General features: G+C 47.5%; 1 protein-coding gene across 5 annotated transcripts in view; it reads left to right on the top strand.

The window, feature by feature from the left end:
• The window catches only part of trpm3 (transient receptor potential cation channel, subfamily M, member 3), a 309076-nt gene that overhangs the window by 113038 nt on the left and 170075 nt on the right, over positions 1-25963 (top strand). For all 5 annotated transcript variants that reach the window (XM_041864642.2, XM_041864639.2, XM_041864640.2 and 2 more), the window contains exons 3-6: positions 17664-17865; positions 18271-18484; positions 19401-19525; positions 19739-19910. In XM_041864642.2, the coding sequence (XP_041720576.1) occupies positions 17664-17865; positions 18271-18484; positions 19401-19525; positions 19739-19910 (713 nt within the window). The remainder of the gene's footprint in view (positions 1-17663; positions 17866-18270; positions 18485-19400; positions 19526-19738; positions 19911-25963) is intronic.

Below are 25963 nucleotides of genomic sequence, written 5' to 3'. Positions count from 1 at the left end.
TTCACACACTGTTGCTGGTATTTTGGCCCATTCCTCCATGCAGATCTCCTCTAGAGCAGTGATGTTTTGGGGCTGTCGCTGGGCAACACGGACTTTCAACTCCCTCCAAAGATTTTCTATGGGGTTGAGATCTGGAGACTGGCTAGGCCACTCCAGGATCTTGAAATGCTTCTTACGAAGCCACTCCTTCGTTGCCCGGGCGGTGTGTTTGGGATCATTGTCATGCTGAAAGACCCAGCCATGTTTCATCTTCAATGCCCTTGCTGATGGAAGGAGGTTTTCACTCATAATCTCACGATATATGGCCCCATTCATTCTTTCCTTTACATGGATCAGTCGTCCTGGTCCCTTTGCAGAAAAACAGCCCCAAAGCATGATGTTTCCACCCCCATGCTTCACAGTAGGTATGGTGTTCTTTGGATGCAACTCAGCATTCTTTGTCCTCCAAACACGACGAGTTGTGTTTTTACCAAAAAGTTCTATTTTGGTTTCATCTGACCATATGACATTCTCCCAATCCTCTTCTGGATCATCCAAATGCACTCTAGCAAACTTCAGACGGGCCTGGACATGTACTGGCTTAAGCAGGGGGACACGTCTGGCACTGCAGGATTTGAGTCCCTGGCGGCGTAGTGTGTTACTGATGGTAGGCTTTGTTACTTTGGTCCCAGCTCTCTGCAGGTCATTCACTAGGTCCCCCCGTGTGGTTCTGGGATTTTTGCTCACCGTTCTTGTGATCATTTTGACCCCACAGGGTGAGATCTTGCGTGGAGCCCGAGATCGAGGGAGATTATCAGTGGTCTTGTATGTCTTCCATTTCCTAATAATTGCTCCCACAGTTGATTTCTTCAAACCAAGCTGCTTACCTATTGCAGATTCAGTCTTCCCAGCCTGGTGCAGGTCTACAATTTTGTTTCTGGTGTCCTTTGACAGCTCTTTGGTCTTGGCCATAGTGGAGTTTGGAGTGTCACTGTTTGAGGTTGTGGACAGGTGTCTTTTATACTGATAACAAGTTCAAACAGGTGCCATTAATACAGGTAACGAGTGGAGGACAGAGGAGCCTCTTAAAGAAGAAGTTACAGGTCTGTGAGAGCCAGACATCTTGCTTGTTTGTAGGTGACCAAATACTTATTTTCCACCATCATTTGCAAATAAATTCATTAAAATTCCTACAATGTGATTTTCTTGATTTCTTTCTTCTCATTTTGTCTGTCATAGTTGACGTGTACCTATGATGAAAATTACAGGCCTCTCTCATCTTTTTAAGTGGGAGAACTTGCACAATTGGTGGCTGACTAAATACTTTTTTTCCCCACTGTATTTTCTAACTGGGGATAGCTAGCTAACATAAAGTCACAAAGGATGATGCGCTAGCCAGTTAATGTTCATTCGGAAATAACTTCATATTTCTGACTTAGTCAGATATGAGTTTAAAAAGACTTGACATTGGCATGGGAGCTAACTATCTAGCAAGCTATTGCTAGCTAGCTGCTTATCAAAGATAGATAACTGGTTAATTTGACAAAAGAAAATCAACCAAACTATTTTTCTATATTTCTCAGAATTACTGTAGTTAATTAATTTGTTCTTGCTTTGCAATACACCCGGTTTTATGCTGTTTTTGTCCTTACAACATGTCGCCTTGTCACCTACAGTAGAACCTGACAAACAACATCAGGGGGTAACAAAATTATCCATGTTTCTTTCCCCTGAACAGATCCGCGATGAGAAGGGTCTAGCTAGTTTATCCCTCTGTCCTTCCAATCTTGTCAGATGTAGTTGTCTGGTTTTATAATTTATGCTATAGGCAGTTCCCCTCATAGCAAATAGCTGGCAACACAATCCAAGCAATGCTCGCAAGGCCTCTGTGCCCACAGAGGCGAAACTGCCGCTGCAGGCAGTCACTGTCCTCTCCTGGGGCTTGACCTTCCCCCGTCTGATCAGATACCCCAGGTACTCTACCACCTTGAACCCCAGCTTGTTTTTCTTGGGATTCGCTGTCAACCCGGCTTGCCTGAGCGCGTCCAGTACCACCTGGAGGCACGTCAGGTATTCTTCCCAACCTTGGCTGTGGATGATGATATCATCCAAATAGGCCGCTGCATACTGTTGGTGGGGTCGGAGGACTCAGTCCAACAGGCGCTGGAATGTGGGCGGGGCTCCATGGAGACCGAACGGGAGGACCCGGTATTGGTATAAACCGTCCAGTGTTGAGAATGCAGTCTTCTCCCGGGAGGAGGCTGCCAAGGGTACCTGACAATATCCCTTGGTCAGGTCCAGGTTGCTGATGTACCAGGCCTTTCCTAACTGGTCAATGAGCTCGTCCACCCTCGTCATGGGGTAGGCATCGAACAAACTGATGTCGTTCACCCCCCGGAAGTCATTGCAGAAACGCAGATTACCGTCCGGTTTGGACACCAACACGATGGGGCTGCACCATGCGCTGTTGGCCTCCTCGACGACTCCCATCCTTAGCATAGCCTCCACCTCCTGCTTCACGGCCTTCCTTCGGGCCTCGGGGATCCGGTATGGCCTCTTTTATACCGTTTCTCCGGGCTGGGTGCGGACGTGGTGTTCAATGAGGGTCGTTCGGCCTGGTTTCTCGGAAAACATGGAAGTGTTTCCGATCGATGAGCTCCTGGAGAGCTTGCTTCTGGGCCGGTCTGAGGTCCTCATTGTTTTGACCACAGCACGTCCCAGGTTTTGACCACAGCACGGCCAAGGCTGTCCTCATGTGCCACCTCATCAATAGGTTCACGTTTTGGGATTTCCGTCTCCCCGGCTGCCGTACACAGTAATTTACGGGTCCCAGCTTCTCTGTCACCTTGTACGGCCCGTGCCATGTTGCTCCTGCGGTGGGGATTAAAACTAGCACCTTGTCACCGACCTGGAACTCTCTGGGCTGGGTCCCCCGATTGTAGACCTTGGCTTGGGTGCGCTGGGCCTTCTCCATATGTTCCCTTACCACTGGAAATATGTCTGTCATCCGCTCCCTCATTGTGTCTACGTGTTCCACCTCCTTGGCGAGATCCAGTAGGCCGTGTGGTCTCCTCCCGTACCTTATTTTGATGGCGCCGACGGAGATGGCGGCCTCGCGACTAGCTCTTAGGAAACTTTGCAGTATTTTGTTTTTTTTATGTATAATTTTTTACATTATTAGATCAGGAAATATTTTGTGTCATTGCATACAGCCGGGAAGAACTATTGGATATCAGAGCGGCGATAACTCACCAGAACTACCAGCATTACGACCAGGAATACGACTTACCCGAAGCAGATCCTTTGTTCGCTCTCCCCAGAGCAACTGAACTGATTCCAGAGGCCGACCCAAAACATCGCCGGTGGAGGAGAGGCACTCGAGGTGGCCTGCTGGTTCGACTTAGGAGGCACGCACATCACCCACCGCTTACGAGTATATTACTTGCTAATGTTCAGTCTTTAGATAACAAAGTTGACGAGCTCAGGGCAAGGGTTTCTTTCCAGAGAGACATCAGGGCCTGTACCATACTTTGTTTCACGGAAACATGGCTTTCTTTTCGGGATACTCGGTCCAGCCAGAGGGATTCTCAGTACATCGTGCAGATAGGAATAAATCTCGCTCCGGGAAGCAGAAGGGCGGAGGTGTGTGTTTCATGATTAACGACTTATGGTGTAATTGTAGTAACATACAGGAACTCAAGTCCTTGTGTTCACCCGACCTAGAATACCTCACAATCAAATGCCGACTGTATTATCTCCCAAGATAATTTCCCTCCGTTATAGCCACTGCCGTTCATATCCCCCCTCAAGCCGATTGTCACGGTTTCGGCCGAGGCTGCTCCTCCTCCTTGCTCGGGCAGGCTTCGGCGGTCGTCGTCCCCGGAGTACTAGCTATCACCGTTTGATGTTTTCGATGTTTGATTGGTTTTGTCTTGTGTGTACACCTGTTTCCTTTTTTGGTTGATTATGTCTCCTATAAGTTTCTCGTTTTGTTAGTCATGTGTTGTGTGTGATTGTTCGCCTGTCATCAGGTGCGGCTTGTCTTTTGTATTTTGCATTTCCTTTCATCGCACTGTACTGTTTTCGTGCGCTTTGGATTACTTGTGTTTTGCGCATTGTTGCGCATAGTCGGCCTCCTATTTTGTTTTGAGGCCAGTGTCGAGATTCATTGTGTTCAGTAAAGTTGGTTGGACTTAGCTTCTGTGTCCTGCGTGTGACTCCTCCACCACATCCACATCAGCCACTGTGACACCGATACCATGACGGCCCTCAAAGAATGCCAACTGGAAACCACATATCATGAGGCTGTATTTATTGTAGCTGGGGATTTTAACAAAGCAAATTTGTTCTATCAAGTTCTATCAACATATCGACTGTAATATTCACGCTGCTAAAACACTGGACCACTGTTATTCAAACTTCCGCAATGCTTACAAGGCCCTCCCCTTCCCTCCTTTCGGCAAATCTGACCACGACTCCATTTTGCTTCTCCCTTCCTATAGGCAGAAACTCAAACAGGAAGTACATGTGCTAAGGACTATTTAACGCTGGTCTGACCAATCGGAATCCACGCTTCAGGATTGTTTTGATCACGCGTATTGGGATATGTTCCGGGTAGCTTTTGAAAATAATTTAGACTAATACACCGATACGGTAACTGAGTATATCAGGAAGTGTATAGGATATTTCGTACCCACTGTGACTATTAAAACCAACCCTAACCAGAAACCATGGATAGATGGCAGCATTCGTGCAAAACTGAAAGCGCGAACCACGGCATTTAACCATGCCAAGGTGACTAGGAATATGGCAGAATACAAACAGTGTAGTTATTCACTCCGCAAGGCAATCAAACAAGCAAAACGTCAGTATAGAGACAAAGTGGAGTCGCAATTCAACGGCTCAGACACGAGACGTATGTGGCAGGGTCTACAGACAATCACGGACTACAAAAGGAAAACCAGCCACATTGCCGAGACCGACGTCTTGCTTCCAGACAAGCTAAACACCTTCTTTGCCCGCTATGAGGATAACACAGTGCCACCGACGCGGCCGCTACCAAGGACTGTGGGCTCTCCTTCTCCGTGGCTGACGTGAGTAAAACATTTAAATGTGTTAACCCTCGCAAGGCTGCCGGCCCAGACGGCATCCCTAGCCGCATCCTCAGAACATGCGCAGACCAGCTGGCTGGTGTGTTTACGGGCATATTCAATATCTCCTTATCCCAATCTGCTGTCCCCACATGCTTCAAGATGGCCACCATTGTTCCTTTACCCAAGAAAGAAAAGGTAACTGAACTAAACGACTACCGCCCCGTAGCACTCACCTCTGTCATCATGAAGTGCTTTGAGAGACTAGTCAAGGATCATATCACCTCACCTTACCTGCCACCCTAGACCCACTTCAATGTGCTTACTGCCCCAATAGATCCACAGACGATGCAATCGCCATCACTCTGCACACTTCCCTATCCCATCTGGACAAGAGGAATACATATGTAAGAATGCTGTTCGTTGACTATAGCTCAGTATTCAACACCATAGTACCCTCCAAGCTCATCATTAAGCTTGAGGCCCTGGGTCTGAACCTCGCCCTGTGCAACTGGGTCCTGGACTTCCTGATTGGCCGCCCCCAGGTGGTGAAGGTAGGAAACAACACCTCCACTTCGCTGATCCTCAACACTGGGGCCCAACAAGGGTGCGTGCTCAGCCCACTACTATACTCTCTGTTCACCCATGACTGCGTGGCCAAGCACGCCTCCAACTCAATCATCAACTTTGCAGATGACACAACAGTAGTATGCCTGATTACCAACAATGATGAGACAGCCTACAGGGAGGAGGTGAGGGCTCTGGGAGTGTGGTGCCAGGAAAATTACCTCTCACTCAACGTCAACAAAACAAAGGAGATGATTGTAGACTTCAGGAAACAGCCGAGGGTGCACCCCCCTATCCACATCGACGGGACCGCAGTAGAGAAGGTGGAAAGCTTCAAGTTTCTTGGCATACACATCACTGACAAACTGAAATGGACCACCCACACAGAGTGTGGTGAAGAAGGTGCAACAGAGCCAGGAGGCTAAAGAAATTTGGCTTGGCACCTTCAAACTTTTACAGATGCACAATTGAGAGCATCCTGTCGGGCTGTATCACCGCCTGGTATGGCAACTGTACCGCCCGCAACTAGAAGGCTCTCCAGAGGGTGGTGCGGTCTGCACAACACATTACCGGGGGCAAACTACCCGCCCTCCAGGACACCTACAACACCTGATGTCACAGGAAGGCCAAAAAGATCATCAAGGACATCAACCACCCGAGCCACTGCCGCTATCATCCAGAAGGCGAGGTCAGTACAGGTGCATCAAAGCTGGGACCGAGAGACAGTTTCTATCTTCAGACCATCAGACTGTTAAACAGCCATCACTAGCACATTAGAGGCTGCTGCCTATATACATAGACTAGGAATCACTGGCCACTTTAAGAAAGGGAACACTAGCCACTTTAATAATGTTTACATATCTGGCATTACTCATCTCATATGTATATACTGTACTCTATACTATTCTACGATATCTTAGTCCATGCCGCTCTGACATCGCTCGTCCATATATGTATATATTCTTAATTCATTCCTTACTTAGATTTGTGTGTATTGGGTATATGTTGTGAAATTGGAAGATATTACTTGTTAGATATTACTGCACTGTCGGAGCTAGAAGCACAAGAATTTCGCTACACCTGCAATAACATCTGCTAAACACGTGTATGTGACCAATAACATTTTGACAGATTTGATTTGATTTAGAGGAGTTCAAAAGGGGAAACCCAGTGGATGCCTTGGACACTTCTCGGATTGAGAACATTAGGTGGGGTAGTAGCTGGTCCCAGTTCTTCCCGTCCCGCTCGATGACCTTCCACAGCATTTGTTTGAGCGTCTTATTGAACCGTTCGACGAGCTCATCCATCTACGGGTGAAAGATAGAGGTCCAGATCTGCTTTATCTGTAGGAGAGCACAGAAATCTTTCGTCAGTCCGGACATGAACTCGGTACCTTGGTCTGTCAGGATCTCGTTCGGGATGCCCATCCGGCAGAAGAGTTGGAACAGCTCCCGGGCGAATCCCTTGGAGACTGTCGCTTGTAGGGGATTGGCCTTGGGATATCGGGTGGCATAATCTACTATTACCAGGATGTACCGGGACGTTTTTACCAGGGGACCCTCTATGTTCATGGCGATGCGTTCAAACGGCACTCCGATGATCGGTAGGGGAACCAGCGGGTTCCAGAAGTGTGCTTTTGGGGCGGTGATTTGACACTCCGGGCAGGTCCTCCAAGGTCTAGGGCATGCGTAGGCTCGCCACCCTCTTCATGTCGTGAGGTAGCGCCCGTAAGAAGCGATCCATGACCACTTTGTCGATAACGGGGAGGGAGGCTATGTCGGTTAGGAGCCATGCCCTGGTGATGCACAGTAGGTCGCTCATCTGGGCACGGGGGAAGCATCGGCCACGAACCTCCAGTTGTTGACCAGCTGAGTAATTCGTAGTTAGCCGCCTGTTTGGTGTTGAGGTCAAAATACGCCTTTTGGGCGTCTCCGGACAGGAACGGGGCCAGCAGACTCGCCCACTTCATCTTGGGCCATCCTTCCCGGAGTGCTGTCCATTCTAACATGCAGAAGTAGGTCTCGATGTCGTCATCCTCCGTTAGCTTGATTAAAAACTGATTGGGATGCGAATCGGTCTGCGTTTTTCCTCGCAGATTCCTGACTTCCTCAAGCAGGCGGACATTCTGTAGACGCTGTTCTTCCAGCATTCGTTCCTGAATGTTCTGTTGCGCTTGTTGGGCCCGAAAGAACTGAGCTATCAAGTCGTCCATGCTGATACTGCGTAAACGTCAACCCTGGTGTGACCACGTTGTCAGATTGCCCGCGTTCTCCACCATTTGTGGCAGAGCAGGGGGTTTGATCTAAACGTTTACACAGATCAGACACAACACAAGTGTGATACAGTGGCTTGCGAAAGTATTTACCCTCCTTGGCATTTTTCCTATTTTGTTGCCTTACAACCTGGAATAAAAATTGATTTTTGGGGGGTTTGTATCATTTGTTTTACACAACATGCCTAACACTTTGAAAATGCAAAATATATTTTCTTGTGAAACAAACAAGAAATAAGACCAAAAAAAAAGAAAACTTGAGCGTGCATAACTATTCACCCCCCCAAAGTCAATACTTTGTAGAGCCACCTTTTGCAGCAATTACAGCTGCAAGTCTCTTGGGGTATGTCTCTATAAGCTTGGCACATCTAGCCACTAGGATTTTTGCCCATTCTTCAAGGCAAAACTGTTCCAGCTCCTTCAAGTTGGATGGGGTCCGCTGGTGTACAGCAATCTTTAAGTCATACCATAGATTCTCAATTGGATTGAGGTCTGGGCTTTGACTAGGCCATTCCAAGACATTTAAATGTTTCCCCACTTGAGTGTTGCTTTGGCAGTATGCTTAGGGTCATTGTCCTGCTGGAAGGTGAACCTCCGTCCCAGTCTCAAATCTCTGTATTTAGCACCATCCATAATTCCTTCAATTCTGGAAGGTGTTGGGTATGCACCAGACATAGCGTTTTCCTTGATGGCCAAAAAGCTCAATTTTAGTCTCATCTGACCAGAGTACAGGGGCGGTGTGTTCAATAGGGCGATATGGGCGACGCACTGCCAAACGGGAAAAGGAAGGGATTTTTTTTCTAATCAATTATATCACGGCAACAGTAGTTATCAGTGTTCTAATCTGATCTGACTGCCACTAAATGTCCAATCAGGCTAAAGTCGTGCTTCAAATGCCCCCCCCCCTTTTGGGGCGATTTCAGTCAGGTTGAGAATCGCCCAGAAGTCTGTCATAGACTCCCATGTAAAATCTATTTTTTTCAAATTTCAGAGCTTTCAATACAATCTCTATGGGTTTCTGAGGGCTTGCACTTACGCGCTTTCGTCATACGTAACGTAACCATGAACGTAACTAAGAAAATAGCGGGTAGCAGCGTCTCTGTTGCGACCTGCAGTGTGGCGTTATCTTATGTTTTTAATTTGTACACTTAGTGGCGTTATTTTATGTTTTTAATTTGTACACTTAGTTTACAAACATTCTGCCAACCATGGATTTCCAGTGGTGGGTTTTGGACTGATCTTGTTGATCGTGTACATACCCGCTACTGAACGGACTAAATAATGAAAACGCTGCTGGCAGCGGAATCCAATACAGCAGAACAAACTTCCCTTACCCACCACCTTGCTGATTAATGCCCAGTCACTGAGGGGGAAAGCGGATGAGTTGTCAGCGAATCTGCGCTCCAACACGAATATCGGGAGGCCTGTTTGCTGGCATTTACTGAGACTTGGCTGGATGACAGAGTCCCGGACAGAGAAGTGGAGCCGGCCGGCTTCACCCTGGTCAGAGCGGACCGCGATCTGACAGTCACAGGGAAAATCGATCCTGGTAAGAGAGCGACTCTGTACCCCCGACATTGAACTGCTTTCTGTGTCACTGCGACCTTACTATCTGCCCCGTGAGTTCCCCCAATTGTTTGTTACCGTTGTGTACATTCAACCAAAAGCTAATATAACAAAGGCATCAGAGATTATTTATAATCTGTCACAGAAACTGGAATCCATCTCCCCAGATCAGTCAATAAATGCTTCTGGTATTGACTTATATGCTGCCCCTGTCTTCATGTTGTTGCTGGACATATCTTTTTTAAAATGTGTGTAGGTCACCTAAATCATCAGAAAAATTGCCCCCCCTGAGAATTTTTTCAGGAGCCGCCACTGCCAGAGTACCTTCTTCCATATGTTTGGGGAGTCACCCACATGCCTTTTGGCGAACACCAAACGTGTTTGCTTATTTTTTTCTTTAAGCAATGACTTTTTTCTGGCCACTCTTCCGTAAAGCCCAGCTCTGTGGAGTGTACGGCTTAAAGTGGTCCTATGGACAGATACTCCAATCTCCGCTTTGGAGCTTTGCAGCTCCTTCAGGGTTATCTTTGGTGTCTTTGTTGCCTCTCTGATTCATGCCCTCCTTGCCTGGTCCGTGAGTTTTGGTGGGCGGCCCTCTCTTGGCAGGTTTGTTGTGGTGCCATTTTCTTTCTATTTTTTAATAATGGATTTATGGTGCTCCGTGGGATGTTCAAAGTTTCAGCTATTTTTTTATAACCCAACACTGATCTGTACTTCACAACTTTGTCCCTGACCTGTTCGGAGAGCTCCTTGGTCTTCATGGTGCCGCATGCTTAGTGGTGCCCCTTGCTTAGTGGTGTTGCAGACTCTGGGGCCTTTCAGAACAGGTATACTGAGATCATGTGACATATCATGTGACACTTAGATTGCACACAGATAGACTTTATTTAACTAATTATGTGACTTCTGAAGGTAATTGGTTGCACCAGATCTTATTTAGGGGCTTCATAGCTAAGGGGTTGAATACATATACAGTGGGGGAAACAAATGTACACGTCTGCAGTGCCAGACGTGTACAGTGTGCAAAAAAGTATTTGATCCCCTGCTGATTTTGTACGTTTGCCCACTGACAAAGAAATGATCAGTCTGTAATTTTAATGGTAGGTTTATTTGAACATTGAGAGACAGAATAACTAACATTTTATAAATTGATATGCATTTTAATGAGGGAAATAAATAATTGATCCCCTCTCAATCAGAAAGATTTCTGGCTCCCACGTGTCTTTTATACAGGTAACGAGCTGAGATTAGGAGCACACTCTTAAATGGAATGCTCCTAATCTCAGCTTGTTATCTGTATAAAAGACACCTGTCCACAGAAGCAATCAATCAATCAGATTCCAAACTCTCCACCATGGCCAAGACCAAAGAGCTCTCCAAGGATGTCAGGGACAAGATTGTAGACCTACACAAGGATGGAATGGGCTACAAGACCATCGCCAAGCAGCTTGGTGAGAAGGTGACAACAGTTGGTGCGATTATTCGCAAATGGAAGAAACACAAAAGGACTGTCAATCTCCCTCGGCCTGGGGCTCCATGCAAGATCTCACCTCGTGGAGTTGCAATGATTATGAGAACGGTGAGGAATCAGCCCAGAACTACACGGGAGGATCTTGTCAATGATCTTAAGGCAGCTGGGACCATAGTCACCAAGAAAACAATTGGTAACACACTACGCCATGAAGGACTGAAATCCTGCAGCGCCCGCAAGGTCCCCCTGCTCAAGAAAGCACATATACAGGCCCGTCTGAAGTTTGCCAATGAACATCTGAATGATTCAGAGGAGAACTTGGTGAAAGTGTTATGGTCAGATGAGACCAAAATCGAGCTCTTTGGCATCAACTCAACTCGCCGTGTTTGGAGGAGGAGGAATGCTGCCTATGACCCCAAGAACACCATCCCCACCGTCAAACATGGAGGTGGAAACATTATGCTTTGGGGGTGTTTTTCTGCTAAGGGGACAGGACAACATCACCGCATCAAAGGGACGATGGACGGGGCCATGTATCGTCATATCTTGGGTGAGAACCACCTTCCCTCAGCCAGGGCATTGAAAATGGGTCGTGGATGGGTATTCCAGCATGACAATGACCCAAAACACACAGCCAAGGCAACAAAGGAGTGGCTCAAGAAGAAGCACATTAAGGTCCTGGAGTGGCCTAGCCAGTCTCCAGACCTTAATCCCATAGAAAATATGTGGAGGGAGCTGAAGGTTCGAGTTGCCAAACGTCAGCCTCGAAACCTTAATGACTTGGAGAAGATCTGCAAAGAGGAGTGGGACAAAATCCCTCCTGAGATGTGTGCAAACCTGGTGGCCAACTACAAGAAACGTCTGACCTCTGTGATTGCCAACAAGGGTTTTGCCACCAAGTACTAAGTCATGTTTTGCAGAGTGGTCAAATACTTATTTCCCTCTTTAAAATGCAAATCAATGTATAACATTTTTGACATGCGTTTTTCTGGATTATTTTGTTGTTATTCTGTCTCTTACTGTTCAAATAAACCTACCATTAAAATAATAGACTGATAATTTCTTTGTCAGTGGGCAAACATACAAAATCAGCAGGGGATCAAATACTTTTTTCCCTCACTGTGTGTCCATTACATGAAATCCAAATAAAAATCAATTTAAATTACAGGTTGTAATGAAACAAAATAGGAAAAACGCCAAGGGGGATGAATACTTTTGCAAGGCACTGTACATCAGTTTCAAGGGTGTTTATTTAAAACAATAAAGAAAGGGAAACAGGTCTCCTCCAGGAGACCTCTTCCGGTTTACCGTCTTCTGGGCTCCGGGGAATGCTGTCTCCTCTGGGGTAGAACACCGAGCCCCTTGGTTCTAGCAGACCGTGAGGACGTCTATCCGGTAGCAACCTCTCACAACCTCCAACCGCTGCCCTCCTGGCAACTTTATGGGTCCCGTACGGCTGGTGAGCAATCAGCCCCTTGATTACTCACCAGCCTCAATCAGCCCCAATTAGTCCTGGCCCGGAGGACCCGTCGAGACCTGGCACTTCCAGCAGAGGGAGCCACCACTGTGTGATGTAGCCTCTGTCACCAGGCCTCGATGAGTCTCCCCCTGGTGGCTTGTCCGCGGTGCGCACACAATATAAATGTATGTATATTATTTTATATAAAAAGGTTTGTACTTATTTTTTGGGACCAATCACAAGTGGGGCGCCATCCCTAATGCTCTAATGGGCGAGCCGCTGCTTTAGTTGACCCAGTATACATGGTTTCCGAGCAGCCAAGCAGCTGTGTTAAAAATGAGCACCAATGTTCAACAGTTCATGTCCAAATCAACTCAAAGACTTGGTTTGATTTTACTTAAAGGTGATTTGGCAAAACAATTAGACCATTACACGGTTGCTCCCAGCTCTCCCATTGATTTGTAGTTAGCAGTGGCTACAATTAGCTGCAGTTAAAGTTGCTGTTTAAATCAATCAGAGCCGTGCATTAGTCTCTCCTGACCTATAGACTAATATCAGGGTAAGGAAGCATACAGTATGAAAATGTATGCACTCACTAACTGTAAGTCGCTCTGGATAAGAGCGTCTGCTAAATGACTAAAATGTAAAAATACAACTGTTATGGCTAAAATACACTGAACAATACACCAAACATTAGGAACACCTTCCTAATATTGAGTTGCACCCACCCTTTTGACCACAGAACAGCCTCAATTCGTCGGGGCATGGACTCTACACGGTGTCAGAAGCATTCCACAGGGATACTGGCCATGTTGACTTCAATGCTTCCTACAGTTGTGTCAAGTTGGCTGCATGTCCTTTGGGTGGTGGACCATTCTTGATACACATTGGAAACTTTTGAGCGTGAAAAACCCAGCAGTGTTTCAGTTCCAGACACACACCGGTGAGCCTGGCACCTACTACCATACCCCGTTCAAAGGCACTTAAAGCTTTTATCTTGCCCATTCATCCTCTGAATGGCACACATACACAATCCATGTCTCAATTGTCTCAACGCTTAAAAATCCTTCTTTAACCTGTCTCCTCCCCTTTATTTACGCTGATTTGAAGTGGATTTAACAAGTGACATCAATAAGGGATCATGGCTTTCACCTGGATTCACCTGGTCAGTTTATGTCATGGAAAAAGCATGTTTTGTATACTCAGTGTTCACCAGATGTGCAATATCTATGAATGAGACTGAGTTTAATTTTTTTGTGGAAAGGGTTCAACATTGAACCCGAAATGGATCTACCTGGACCCAAAAGGTTTATACCTGGAACCAAAAAGGGTTATTCAAAGGTTCTACTATGGGGGCAGTTGAAGAACCCTTTTAGGTTCTAAATAGCACCTTTTTTTGTAAGAGTGTATGTGATATGTCACTCTAATGAATGAGAGGTGTATCTCTAAAGGATGTTATTAAATATTTGTTTTTATGAATCTGCCATATGTTCTGCCTAAGTGGGCATTCAGAACGAACATAATACACACACAATAAAATGTTGTGAATCACCAAAATCACTATTTCTAGGGAGTTACATCACACTGAAATAAAGCATGCAATTGTCAGAATGTAGCACAGAATTAGAAAAACTGACGTTTCCCATCCCCCTTCCCCTCTCTATCACTCTCAAAATGGTATTATGGAAATGTAGACTACTGCTATCACTCCGGGTGACAGATGGAGAGAAAACTGCCTGACTCGAGCACAACCCACACATCGCACTAGAAGCTACTGTTTGTAAGCTGTGGAGGAAAAATGAGGGTGCTCCAGGATGAAATTGTTACTTTTACATCTGTAAAACCTGGGTCGACGACGTGCAGGTGGAGATAAATATTTGTCTTTTATCTCAGGCGGGCGGTTACATCATCTCAGAATAAAGGTTCCAGTTGTCTGCCTTCAGGGGCTCCTGTCTGGACCTGTCACATTTCAACTCCATTTATGTCCTATGCATATGACTATTGACCACTAGAACCTGGCGCCGACGAAGATGGCGGCCTCGCGACTAGCTCTTAGGAAACTTTGCAGTATTTTGTTTTTTTATGTATAATTTTTTACATTATTAGCTCAGAAAGTGTTTTGCATCATTACATACAGCCGGGAAGGATTTCTTTCCAGAGAGACATCAAGGCATGTAACATACTCTGTTTCACGGAAACATGGCTCTCTTGGGATATTCTGTTGAAATCGGTCCAGCCAGATGGGTTCTCAGTTCATTGCGCAGACAGGAATAAATATCTCTCCGGGAAGCAGAAGGGCGGAGGTGTGTGTTTCATGATTAACGACTTGTGGTGTAATTGTAGTAACATACAGGAACTCGAGTGCTTCTGTTCACCCGACCTAGAATATCTCACAATCAAATGCCGACCGTATTATTTCCCAAGAGAATTTTCTTCAGTTATAGTCACGGCCGTGTATATCCCCGCTCAAGCCGATACCACGACGGCCCTCAAAGAACTTCACTGGACCTTATGCAAACTGGAAACCACATATCCTGAGGCTGCATTTATTGTAGCCGGGGATTTTAACAAAGCACATTTGAGGACTAGGCTGCTGAAGTTCTATCAACATATCGACTGTTGTACTCGCGCTGCTAAAATCCTCGACCATTGCTATTCAAACTTCCGGGATGGTTATAAGGCCCTCCCCCGCCCTCCTTTCGGTAAATCTGACCACGAAAAGCAATTTAGACATATACACTGAAACGGTGACTGAGTTTATCAGGAAGTGTATAGGTGATGTTGTGCCCACTGTGACTGTTAAAACCTACACTCACCAGAAACCGTGGATAGACGGCAGCATTCGCACAAATCTGAAAGCGCGAACCACCGCATTCAACCATGGCAAGGTGACTGGGAATATGGCAGAATACAAACAGTGTAGCTACTCACTCCGCAAGGTAATTAAACTGGCAAAACATCAGTATAGAGACAAAGTGGAGTCGCAATACAACGGCTCAGACACGAGACGTATGTGGCAAGGTCTACAGACAATCACAGACTACAAAAAGAAAACCAGCCACGTCGCCGACACCGACGTCTCGCTTCCAGACAAGCTAAACACCTTCTTCGCCCGCTTTGAGGATAACACAGTGCCACTGACGAGGCCCACTACCAAGGACTGTGGCCTCTCCTTCTCAATGGCCGACGTGATTAAGACATTTAAGCATGTTAACCCCCGCAAGGTTGCCGGCCCAGACGGCATCCCTAGCTGCGTCCTCAGAGCATGCGCAGACCAGCTGGCTGGTGTCTTCATGGACATTTTCAATCTCTCCCTTTCCCAGTCTGCTGTTCCCACATGTTTCAAGATGGCCACCATTGTTCCTGAACCCAAGAAAACAAAGGTAACTGAACTAAATGACTATCGCCCTGTAGCATTCACCTCTGTCATCATGAAGTGCTTTGAGAGACTAGTCAAGGATCATATCACCTCTACCTTACCTGTCACCCTAGACACACTTCAATCTGCTTACCGCCCCAATAGATCCACATACGATGCAATTGCCATCACACTGCACACTGCCCTATCCCATCTGGACAAGAGGAATACCTATGTAAGAATGCTGTTCGTTGACTATAGCTCAGCATTCAATACCATAGTACCCTCCAAGCTCATCATTAAGCTCAAGGTCCTGGATCTGAACCTCGCCCTGTGCAACTGGGTCCTGGACTTCCTGACGGGCCGCCCCCAGGTGGTGAAGGTAGGAAACAACATCTCCACTTCGCTGATCCTCAACACTGGGGCCCCACAAGGGTGCGTGCTCAGCCCCCTCCTGTACTCCCTGTTCACCCATGACTGCGTGGCCAAGCACGCCTCCAACTCAATCATCAAGTTTGCAGACGACACAACAGTAGTAGGTTTGATTACCAACAATAACGAGACCGCCTACAGGGAGGAGGTGAGGGCTCTGGGAGTGTGGTGCCAGGAAAATAACCTCTCACTCAACATCAACAAAACAAAGGAGATGATCGTGGACTTCAGGAAACAGTGGACCCTTATCCACATCGACGGGACCGCAGTGGAGAAGGTGGAAAGCTTCAAGTTCCTTGGCGTACACATCACCAACAAACGAAAATGGTCCACCCACGCAGACAGTGTGGTGAAGAAGGCGCAACACAGCCTCTTCAACCTCAGGAGGCTGAAGAAATTTGGCTTATCACCTAAAACCCTCACAAACTTTTACAGATGCACAATTGAGAGCATCCTGTCGGGCTGTATCACCGCCTGGTACTGCAACTGCACCGCCCACAACCGCAGGGCTCTCCAGAGGATGGTGCGGTCTGCAGAACATATTACCGGGGTTAAACTACCCGCCCTCCAAGACACATACAGCACCCGATGTCACAGGAAGGCCAAAAAGATAATCAAGGACATCAACCACCCGAGCCACTGCCTGTTCACCCCGCTATCATCCAGAAGGCGAGGTCAGTACAGGTGCATCAAAGCTGGGACAGAGAGAATGAAAAACAGCTTCTATCTCAAGGCCATCAGACTGTTAAATAGCCATCACTAACACATTAGAGGCTGCTGCTGCCTATTGAAATCACTGGCCACTTTAAGAAATGGAACACTAGTCACTTTAATAATGTTTACATGTCTTGCAGTACTCATCTCATATGTATATACTGCATTCTATTCTATACTATTCTACTCTATCTTAGTCCATGCCGCTCTGTCATTGCTTGTCCATATATGTATATATTCTTAAATAACATTCCTTACTTTTTTGTGTGAATTGGGTATATGTTGTGAAATTGTTAGATATTATTGCACTGTCGGAGCTAGAAGCACAAGCATTTCGCTACACCCGCTATAACATCTGCTAAACACGTGTATGTGACAAATACAATTTGATTTGATTTGTATGTCTAATGGCTATATTAAAATGTTTAACAGATTTGTAGGAAGGCGAGAGAGTCTGCTGCATGGGGTTTGTGTGGACAGCCTTTGAAATCTGTTCTCTCACAGTAGATGAAAGGGAACTTTAGAACAAACCGGATTGTCCGATATGTAGAAAACGGGAATCATGTCAGCTCTATTCATGACATGTCTATTGGCAATGTTCAGAATGTTTCACCTCACCTCTGAGTTAGACGAGGAGAGTGAGGAGGAAGACGAGGAGGTTGTGAAGGAAGATAAAGAGGAGGAGAGTGAGGAAGAGGAAGCCAGCCCCTCCTCTGACTACCTGTACACCTGTTCCCTCTCTCACCCCTCCCCAGATGCTGCTGCGGCCGTCTGATTGGTCAGCACGTTGGCCTGCCCCCCGGCATCTCCTCCAGTCAGAATGATAAGGCGGAGCGTCTGGCTAAGAATGACAGCCTGTCAGAGAAATGGTCCGTCAGCAAACACACCCAGCTCAGCCCCACCGACGCCTTCGGAACCATTGAGTTCCAGGGAGGGGGCCAGTCCAACAAAGCCATGGTGACCACTTTATACATGGGATTGAATGATATAACATTGCTTTACATAGACATAGGATGGATAGATAAATAAGGGCATAGTCACATTAGCGTTATCTATAGACAGATAGGACCTATCCACATGACTGCAGACAGATATCTTGATACGAGTAAAAAGAGTCCGATTCCAATGAGCTTATTATATGTATGTAATCAAATGTTTTGAACAGCTTTATTGTACTCTCTCATTTTAATCTATATTTTACATTGATTCAATACCAACAAAATTACGGCTATTGGTAGTATGATTATATTATATCAGACATTTCTTTGTCTGTTTCTTTACGTACAAGAAAATGCATTGTGATAGGAAAAGTGAGAAGACATCAAACATACAAATGTGTTTTGTTTGTGTGTTCATTTGCAGTATGTGCGTGTGTCCTATGACACCAAACCAGAACTCCTGCTGCACCTGATGACCAAGGAGTGGCAGTTGGACCTTCCCAAGCTGCTCATCTCAGTGCATGGGGGCCTGCAAAACTTTGAGCTGCAGCCCAAACTCAAACAGGTCTTTGGCAAGGGCCTCATCAAGGCTGCCATGACAACGGGAGCCTGGATCTTCACTGGCGGAGTCAACACAGGTGGGCTGGGTGGGTGGAGGAATAAACCAGGCCCACATAGCGGGCTGATAACAACCACGTGCTGTGTCGTTGTTACCCATTAACCCTATGCTTCTGGTTGTCGCTACTCTTGTTTTGTGTTGTGTTGTGTGTGAAGAATCAAAAGGGTTAGGGTTACTGCATATATGGGAAAGGTTATGAACAGAAAGAGAAGAGAGAGGTGTGACAGAAAGTAGAGAGAATAGAGGGGCAGAGGTTGGATATAGAAGAGAAAGAATGGGGGAAAGTGGATGGAGAGAAACAGAAGTAGAATAGAAAAAGGGAAGGAAAGAGGAGAATAGTGAGTGTCAGGCACTATGAGATAATAATAATTGATTGGATTTATATAGCGCTTTTCTACCAACTGAGGTACTCAAAGCACTTTACATAGTAGGGGGAAACTCACCTCATCGACCACCAATGCATAGCACCCACCTGGGTGATGCATGGTGACCCTCCAGGCATGACTGGGGAGAGATAGAGGGGGAGAGAGATTGAGAGAAGGGGGGGAGCGATATATACGGTACCTGTCCGTCTCCCTGTGTCTGGGTGCTGTGTTAGTGTCTGACTGTCTTTATCTTTTAGTAGTGGGTGAATCATTTATTTAAGATTACGTATCAATAATGACAAAATGCCACTCTTTCTTAATCTCTCTGTCTAAAACACATACAACTCTCTCACTCACATGTACAATCTATTATTGCTCACACACCTCTCTCTCTCTCTCTCTCTCTCTCTCTCTCTCTCTCTCTCTCTCTCTCTCTCTCTCTCTCTCTCTCTCTCTCTCTCTCTCTCTCTCTCTCTCTCTCTCTCTCTCTCTCTCTCTCTCTCTCTCTCTCTCTCTCTCTCTCTCTCTCTCTCTCTCTCTCTCTCTTATATATCACAAACATACACTCAGGGGTGATCCGGCATGTGGGTGATGCGCTGAAGGACCATGCCTCTAAATCCCGGGGGAAGATCTGCACTATCGGCATTGCCCCCTGGGGCATTGTGGAGAACCAGGAGGACCTGGTGGGAAAAGACGTAAGTTACAGTGTGTGTGCATTCATGCGTGTGCCCCATACTGTATTTGTGTGTTTGTGCCTGCTACTGTATTTCTGTGTGTATGGGTGTTAAGATCTCAAGCACTACACCCAGGATACACTTGACCAGAGAATATATTGTCTTCGACAGTTTATTATCTAACCTTCTGAGTAAGCGGAACGTGTTGGTGAACACTTTGTCGTGGTCCAACAGGTGGTCCGACCGTACCAGACCATGTCCAACCCGCTGAGCAAGCTGACCGTGCTCAACAGCCTGCACTCCCATTTCATCTTGGCCGATAATGGGACCACAGGGAAGTACGGTGCTGAGGTCAAACTCCGTAGACAGCTAGAGAAACACATCTCCTTGCAGAAAATCAACACACGTGAGTGGAGCCTGCCCCTGTCAATCACAGCAAGAGCCAATGACAGGCTTAAAAGAAAAATACCTGCACAGTGCACACTGTTCAAATGATGACCTCCCAACGTTGCTGTATTCACCTCTGGGAGAGTGCGTTAATTAAATATTGTGCAGGTATTTTCCCTTCTTTTCATATTCCCTAAGTAATTTACACTGCATCTGTTAAATTTGCTGGATGTTGGTATTCTACTACGACCCAATGACAGACTCATTCATGTAGACAACCTGGTTAACATTTCATATTCATATTCATGGTGGTATTCTGTCAGAATAAGCCTGAGGTAATTCTCCTCAAAAGGCTTTGAAAGTGGCCCTCTCTATCTTGGAGATGTTTACCCTCAACCAAGTATTTAATCTCCTGACACAGGTCATCATCGCCTCAACTAAAGCCAGTAATCCTCCCTTTCCACTCCTTCTAGTGTGTGTGCGTGTGTGTGTGTGTGTTTGAGAGAGCTAGAAAACCTCAGCAAACAGTCAAAATAGTTCTGCCATGTGTTTCACTGATGCAGAGCTTGTATGTACAGGTACACAACACAGCCACTGCTGGTGATGAGAGCGCAATTAACTTTTTCAAATGATCTGTTAGTGATGGATACAGTTACATATCGGGACATTATTTTTAGAAATATCTCTCAATATTATTTTTGCGCTAGTCGGCTCTACCTGCGCAAAAACTCAAGTATTTTTCCTTCTCTTGTTCTCCATCTTCTTTTCAAATGGTGAGCCAATATGTTTTCAGCACTTTTCTCATGGCTCTCTCTTGTCCCTCTGCTGCAGACATAGTAAGTAATATGTTTGGAACATCATCGCAATAAAATTGCAGTATCGAATCGCAATTCATATAGAATCATTATACTTAAAGAATTGCAATATATATCGTATTGGCACCTAAGTATTGTGATAATATCGTATAGTGACATCCCTTGCAATTCCCAGCCGTAATATATGTCTGTTTGTTAGTGTATCCTCCACAACGGCATTATTTCTGAAGAAGGATTGTGAGCTTGTCTATGTTAGGCCCTTGTCACATCACATTCTCCTACTTGAATTTCCACTGTATTACGGAGCCTGAGAACCAAACTGATTTGCATAAATATAAAAAGTATGTTTTATGCACACACCTCATTGCCTCCACTCTTGAAATAGACTTCACAATCATTTGAAATGGAGCAAAGACAGAAATGAACCTGCAGTTATTTTTAACCACATTCTGGCTATGATTGATTGTACCTGTCAACTGGTTTTATCAACAAATCCCTGTATTCATTTATGACTATTTAAGTATTCTATGCTCATAAATAATTTATATTTCCCATTTTGCACAGTATACCTTATGGAAATACTGCTGTATCACATAATATGACTGCTATCCCCCATATTTTCCTGTAATTTATGTCCATAACAGTGAATCGGTTCCTCGGTAGGCTTATCCTGTTTTATTAAACTGATACTGTCACGGTTTACTAAGCCAGAACCCAGAAGCAGACCAGGACAAGGTAGGTTGAAACAAAGGTGAGTGTTTATTTAATAGATCCACGAGTGAGGCTGAATAATCCAGGGAACAGAGCGGGTGGCGTGGATGGGTTGTTGAGGGTGCAGTGGTAGGTCCAGTAATGGCTCGGCAGCCGCCGACCATCAGGCAGAGGTTGGGTGAAGGTTCCGGATGAGTGACTGCAGATGGAACAAAACGGAGGTAAGTACAAAACAAGCAAACAAGGTGCAAAACAACAAAACTAACGCTACATGCTCTAAGGCTGATCCACTGATAAACATACTGTTCATGGCTAACGATCCGGCAGGGAATGGATGTTAGGACAGAGCCTAAGAAGGGTGATGATCAGGACCAGGTGTGCAGATTGCTGATGGGATGCAGGTGCGGAAATCAAGAGAGCTCCCGCCTAGCAACGTTGCCCGGCAACCAGGCAGGGAGCGTTCCAGAACCCTCGGGAAACTGGAGATCCCGAGCAGAAAAACTAGTACCCAGACAGAAACCGACTCAGACTGCAGGGATCGTTACAGTACCCCCCTCCGACCGAACGCCACCGGGCGGACTCCCGGAGCGCCAGGATGGAGGCGGTAGAAGTCACGAATGAGGTCAGCATCTAGGATCTGTCGCCGCGGAATCCAACTCCTCTCTTCAGGACCATACCCCTCCCAGTCCACGAGATACTGGAAACCCCGGCCCCGCCGTCTGGAATCCATGATGCGTCGCACCGTGTAGGCAGGACCACCTCCGATCATCCGAGGAGGAGGAGGAGGAGGCGGAGGAGGCAACAGAGGACTGAGGAGAACAGGCTTGAGGCAGGAGACATGAAAGGTGGGATGGACTCTGAGCGTCCTCGGTAGTTTGAGTCGAACTGCCACCGGATTGATCACCTTCTCCACCACAAACGGACCAATGAACTCGGTGACAACTTCCTAGACTCAGTCCGTAAAGGAAGATCCCGTGTGGCCAACCAGACCCTATCTCCGATGGTATAGGTGGGAGCGGGGATCCGCGACGATTCGCCTGGAGCTGATACCGGTCCGAAACTCTAGGAGTGCCTTTCTGGCCCGATGCCAGGTCCGGTGGCAACGACGAATATGGGCCTGAACAGAGGGCACTGAGAGCTCCTTCTCCTGAGAAGGGAACAAGGGAGGTTGGTAGCCATACAGGCACTGGAAGGGAGACATCCCAGTGGCAGATGTAGGGAGAGTATTGTGGGCATACTCAACCCAAGGCAACTGAGAGACCCAGGAGGTGGGGTTGGAGGAGACAAGGCAGCGTAGCGTGGATTCCATCTTCTGGTTGGCTCTCTCCGCCTGACCATTAGATTGGGGGTGAAAACCAGATGTGAGGCTGACTGTAGCTCCAATGGCCAAACAGAAGGACTTCCAGACAGCAGAGGTAAACTGAGGGCCACGGTCGGAAACGATATCACTGGGCAAACCGTGGACCCTGAAAACCTCCCTAACCAGGATCTCGGACGTCTCCGAGGCAGAGGGAAGCTTGGCAATAGGCACAAAGTGGGCGAACTTGCTGAATCTGTCCACGATAGTCAGAACGACCGTGTTCCCCTCAGAAGCGGGCAACCCAGTGACAAAGTCCAGGGCCAGATGCGACCATGGTCGCCGGGGAATAGGAAGGGGGGTGAAGTAGTCCAGAGCTGGGCCGATTGGTACTCTTATTCTGCGCACACACTGGACAGGCAGCAACAAAACCCCGAGTATCCTCGGCCATGGCAGGCCACCAAAAACATCTGCGAAGAAACGCCATCGTCCGAGCCACGCCAGGGTGACAAGCCATCTTGCTGGCGTGGGACCATTTGAGGACAGCAGGACGAACCGACTCAGGCACAAACAACCGACCGGGTGGACCGTTACCGGGACCGGGCTGCGTCCGAAGGGCCGCCATCACCTCCTCCTCAATCTTCCACATAACTGCTCCCACGACGCAGTTCCGGGGGGAGAATTGTCTCGGTCTTGGACCCACTCTCTTCCGTCTTGGAGAACATCCGGGACAAGGCGTCCGCCTTGCCGTTCTTAGATCCAGGTCGGAACGTCAGGGAAAAAATTGAATCGTCCGAAAAACAACGCCCACCTGGCCTGACGGGAGTTGAGACGTCTAGCCGATTGCACGTAAGCAAGATTCTTGTGGTCAGTCCAGACAATAAACGGTTGCTCCGCCCCCTCCAACCAGTGGCGCCACTCCTCCAAGGCAAGTTTCACCGCGAGAAGCTCCCGGTTACCCACATCGTAATTCCTCTCCGCAGGCGAAAGGCGACGAGAGTAGTAGGCGCAGGGATGGAGTTTACTGTCCGTGGAGCATCGCTGCGACAGGATGGCGCCAACTCCCACATCAGACGCGTCCACTTCAACGACGAACTGACGGGCCGTGTCCGGTTGAGAGAGAATCGGTGCGTTGGTGAATCGCCTCTTCAAATCCAGAAACGCTCGATCCGCCTCCGGATTCCACTTGAAGGTCCTGATACTGGAAGTCAAGGCAGTTAACGGAGCGGCCACACGGCTGTAATCCCCGGATGAATCTGCGGTAGAAATTCGCAAACCCCAAAAATCTCTGGAGCTGCAATCTCGTACCGGGCTGGGCCCATTCCAGAACCGCTCTAACCTTCTCCTGGTCCATCCTAATCTCTCCCCTGGAGATGATGTACCCGAGAAAGGATGTCGTGTGGGCGTGAAACTCGCACTTCTCGGCCTTCACGAACAGGCGATTCTCCAACAATCGCTGCAGAACCTGCCGGACATGCTGGACGTGGTCGGAAGGTTCCTTCGAGAAGATCAGAATGTCATCCAGGTAAACAAACACAAAGAGACCGATCATATCTCTCAGGACGTCGTTCACCATACTCTGGAATACCGCTGGAGCATTGGTCAGTCCAAACGGCATCACCTGATACTCGAAGTGACCCATCGGTGTATTGAAACCCGTCAACCACTCGTCCCCCTCTCTGATCCGGACCATGTGATACGCATTGCGTAGGTCTAGCTTGGTGAACACCGTAGCACCCTGTAAGGAGTCGAAGGCAGAACTCATCAAGGGCAGGGGATACTTGTTCTTGACCGTGATGTCATTCAACCCCCGATAATCAATACACGGTCGAAGAGAGCCATCCTTCTTACCCACAAAGAAGAATCCTGCCCCCAGGGGTGATGACGAGGACGAACGAGACCAGCAGCTAGGGACTCCTTGATGTAGGTCTCCAAAGCCTCACGTTCAGGTCGGGAGATACTGTATAACCTTCCCTTGGGGTAGACAGCTCCAGGGAACAGGTTGATGGCACAATCATATGGTCGGTGGGGAGGGAGTGACAGAGCCTTCTGCTTACTGAACACTTCCCCCAAATCGTGATATGTCTCGGGAACCAGGGACAAATCTGGGGGTTTAGCCTCAATCACCTGACTGGGAACCGAATGGGGACAGGCAGTCTTGAGACAGTTAGCATGACAATCAAGGCTCCAACTCGTTACCTTGCCCGTCACCCAATCGAACGTGGGATTGTGTTCCTTCAGCCAGGGGTATCCAAGGACCAGAGGAACATGGGAAGACGGCAGAATGAAGAATGAAATCATCTCCGAATGATTCCCCGACAACAGCATCTTAACCGGTTCAGTCCTCATCGTGATACGTGCCAGACTACTGCCGTTCAGAGTGGTCGCTTCAATGGCTTCCGGCAATTGCTCCTTGGAAAGCCCCAGCTGTTCCACCAACTCGGCATCAAGAAAGCTTCCATCGGCACCTGAATCGATAAAAGCGTTAATCGCTAAGCTCTGATTCCTGTTCATAAGGGTAGCCGGGAAACGGGGTCTGACAGAGGTATTGAGAGGTCGAAACTGGCCCGCTAAAAGTCCTCCCAACTTTAGCGAGCCGCGCAGTTTGACGACCGCCGGGAACAGGTGGCGAGGTAATGTCCCGAACCACCACAGTAGAGGCAACAGTTAGTCCTACGTCTGAGTTGGCGTTCCTCCTTGGTTAACCCGTGCCGCCCTACTTGCATAGGTTCAGAATCGGGAGACAGGACCTCTCCACTAATCCTGTGTGGTGGACGATGATCGACGTATTCTGGTCCAATCCCCGACCCGATTGGAACCTGAGAAGCTGATCGATTGGACGGAACCCATTGCTTCTCCCTCCTTCGCTCTCGGACTCGATTATCCACCCGAATAGACAAGGCTACCAAGCTGTCCAGGTCACTAGGCTCCGGATAGGAGATCAACTCATCCTTGAGCTGCTCCGACAGACCCTGGTAAAAGGCCGCTTGCAGAGACTCCTCATTCCACCCACTCTCCACAGCCAACGTCTTGAACTCGATCACGAAGTCGGCCACGCTGCGAGTTCCTTGGCGAAGCGAAAACAGGCGCCTAGCTGCGTCCCTCCCTCGGACAGAATGGTCGAAGAGCTTCCTCATCTCGGCCGTGAACCCCTGGTATGAAGCCATGCAGGGGTCTTGTCGTTCCCAAACGGCTGAAGCCCACTCCAGCGCTCGACCACGCAGCAACTCAATCACAAAGGCTATCCTA

This window comes from Coregonus clupeaformis, chromosome 18 (genome assembly GCF_020615455.1).
Source record: "Coregonus clupeaformis isolate EN_2021a chromosome 18, ASM2061545v1, whole genome shotgun sequence".
Taxonomy (NCBI): Eukaryota; Metazoa; Chordata; class Actinopteri; order Salmoniformes; family Salmonidae; genus Coregonus; species Coregonus clupeaformis.
The sequence above is the reverse complement of the archived record's forward strand: the minus strand, read 5'-3'. Positions and strand labels throughout refer to the sequence as shown.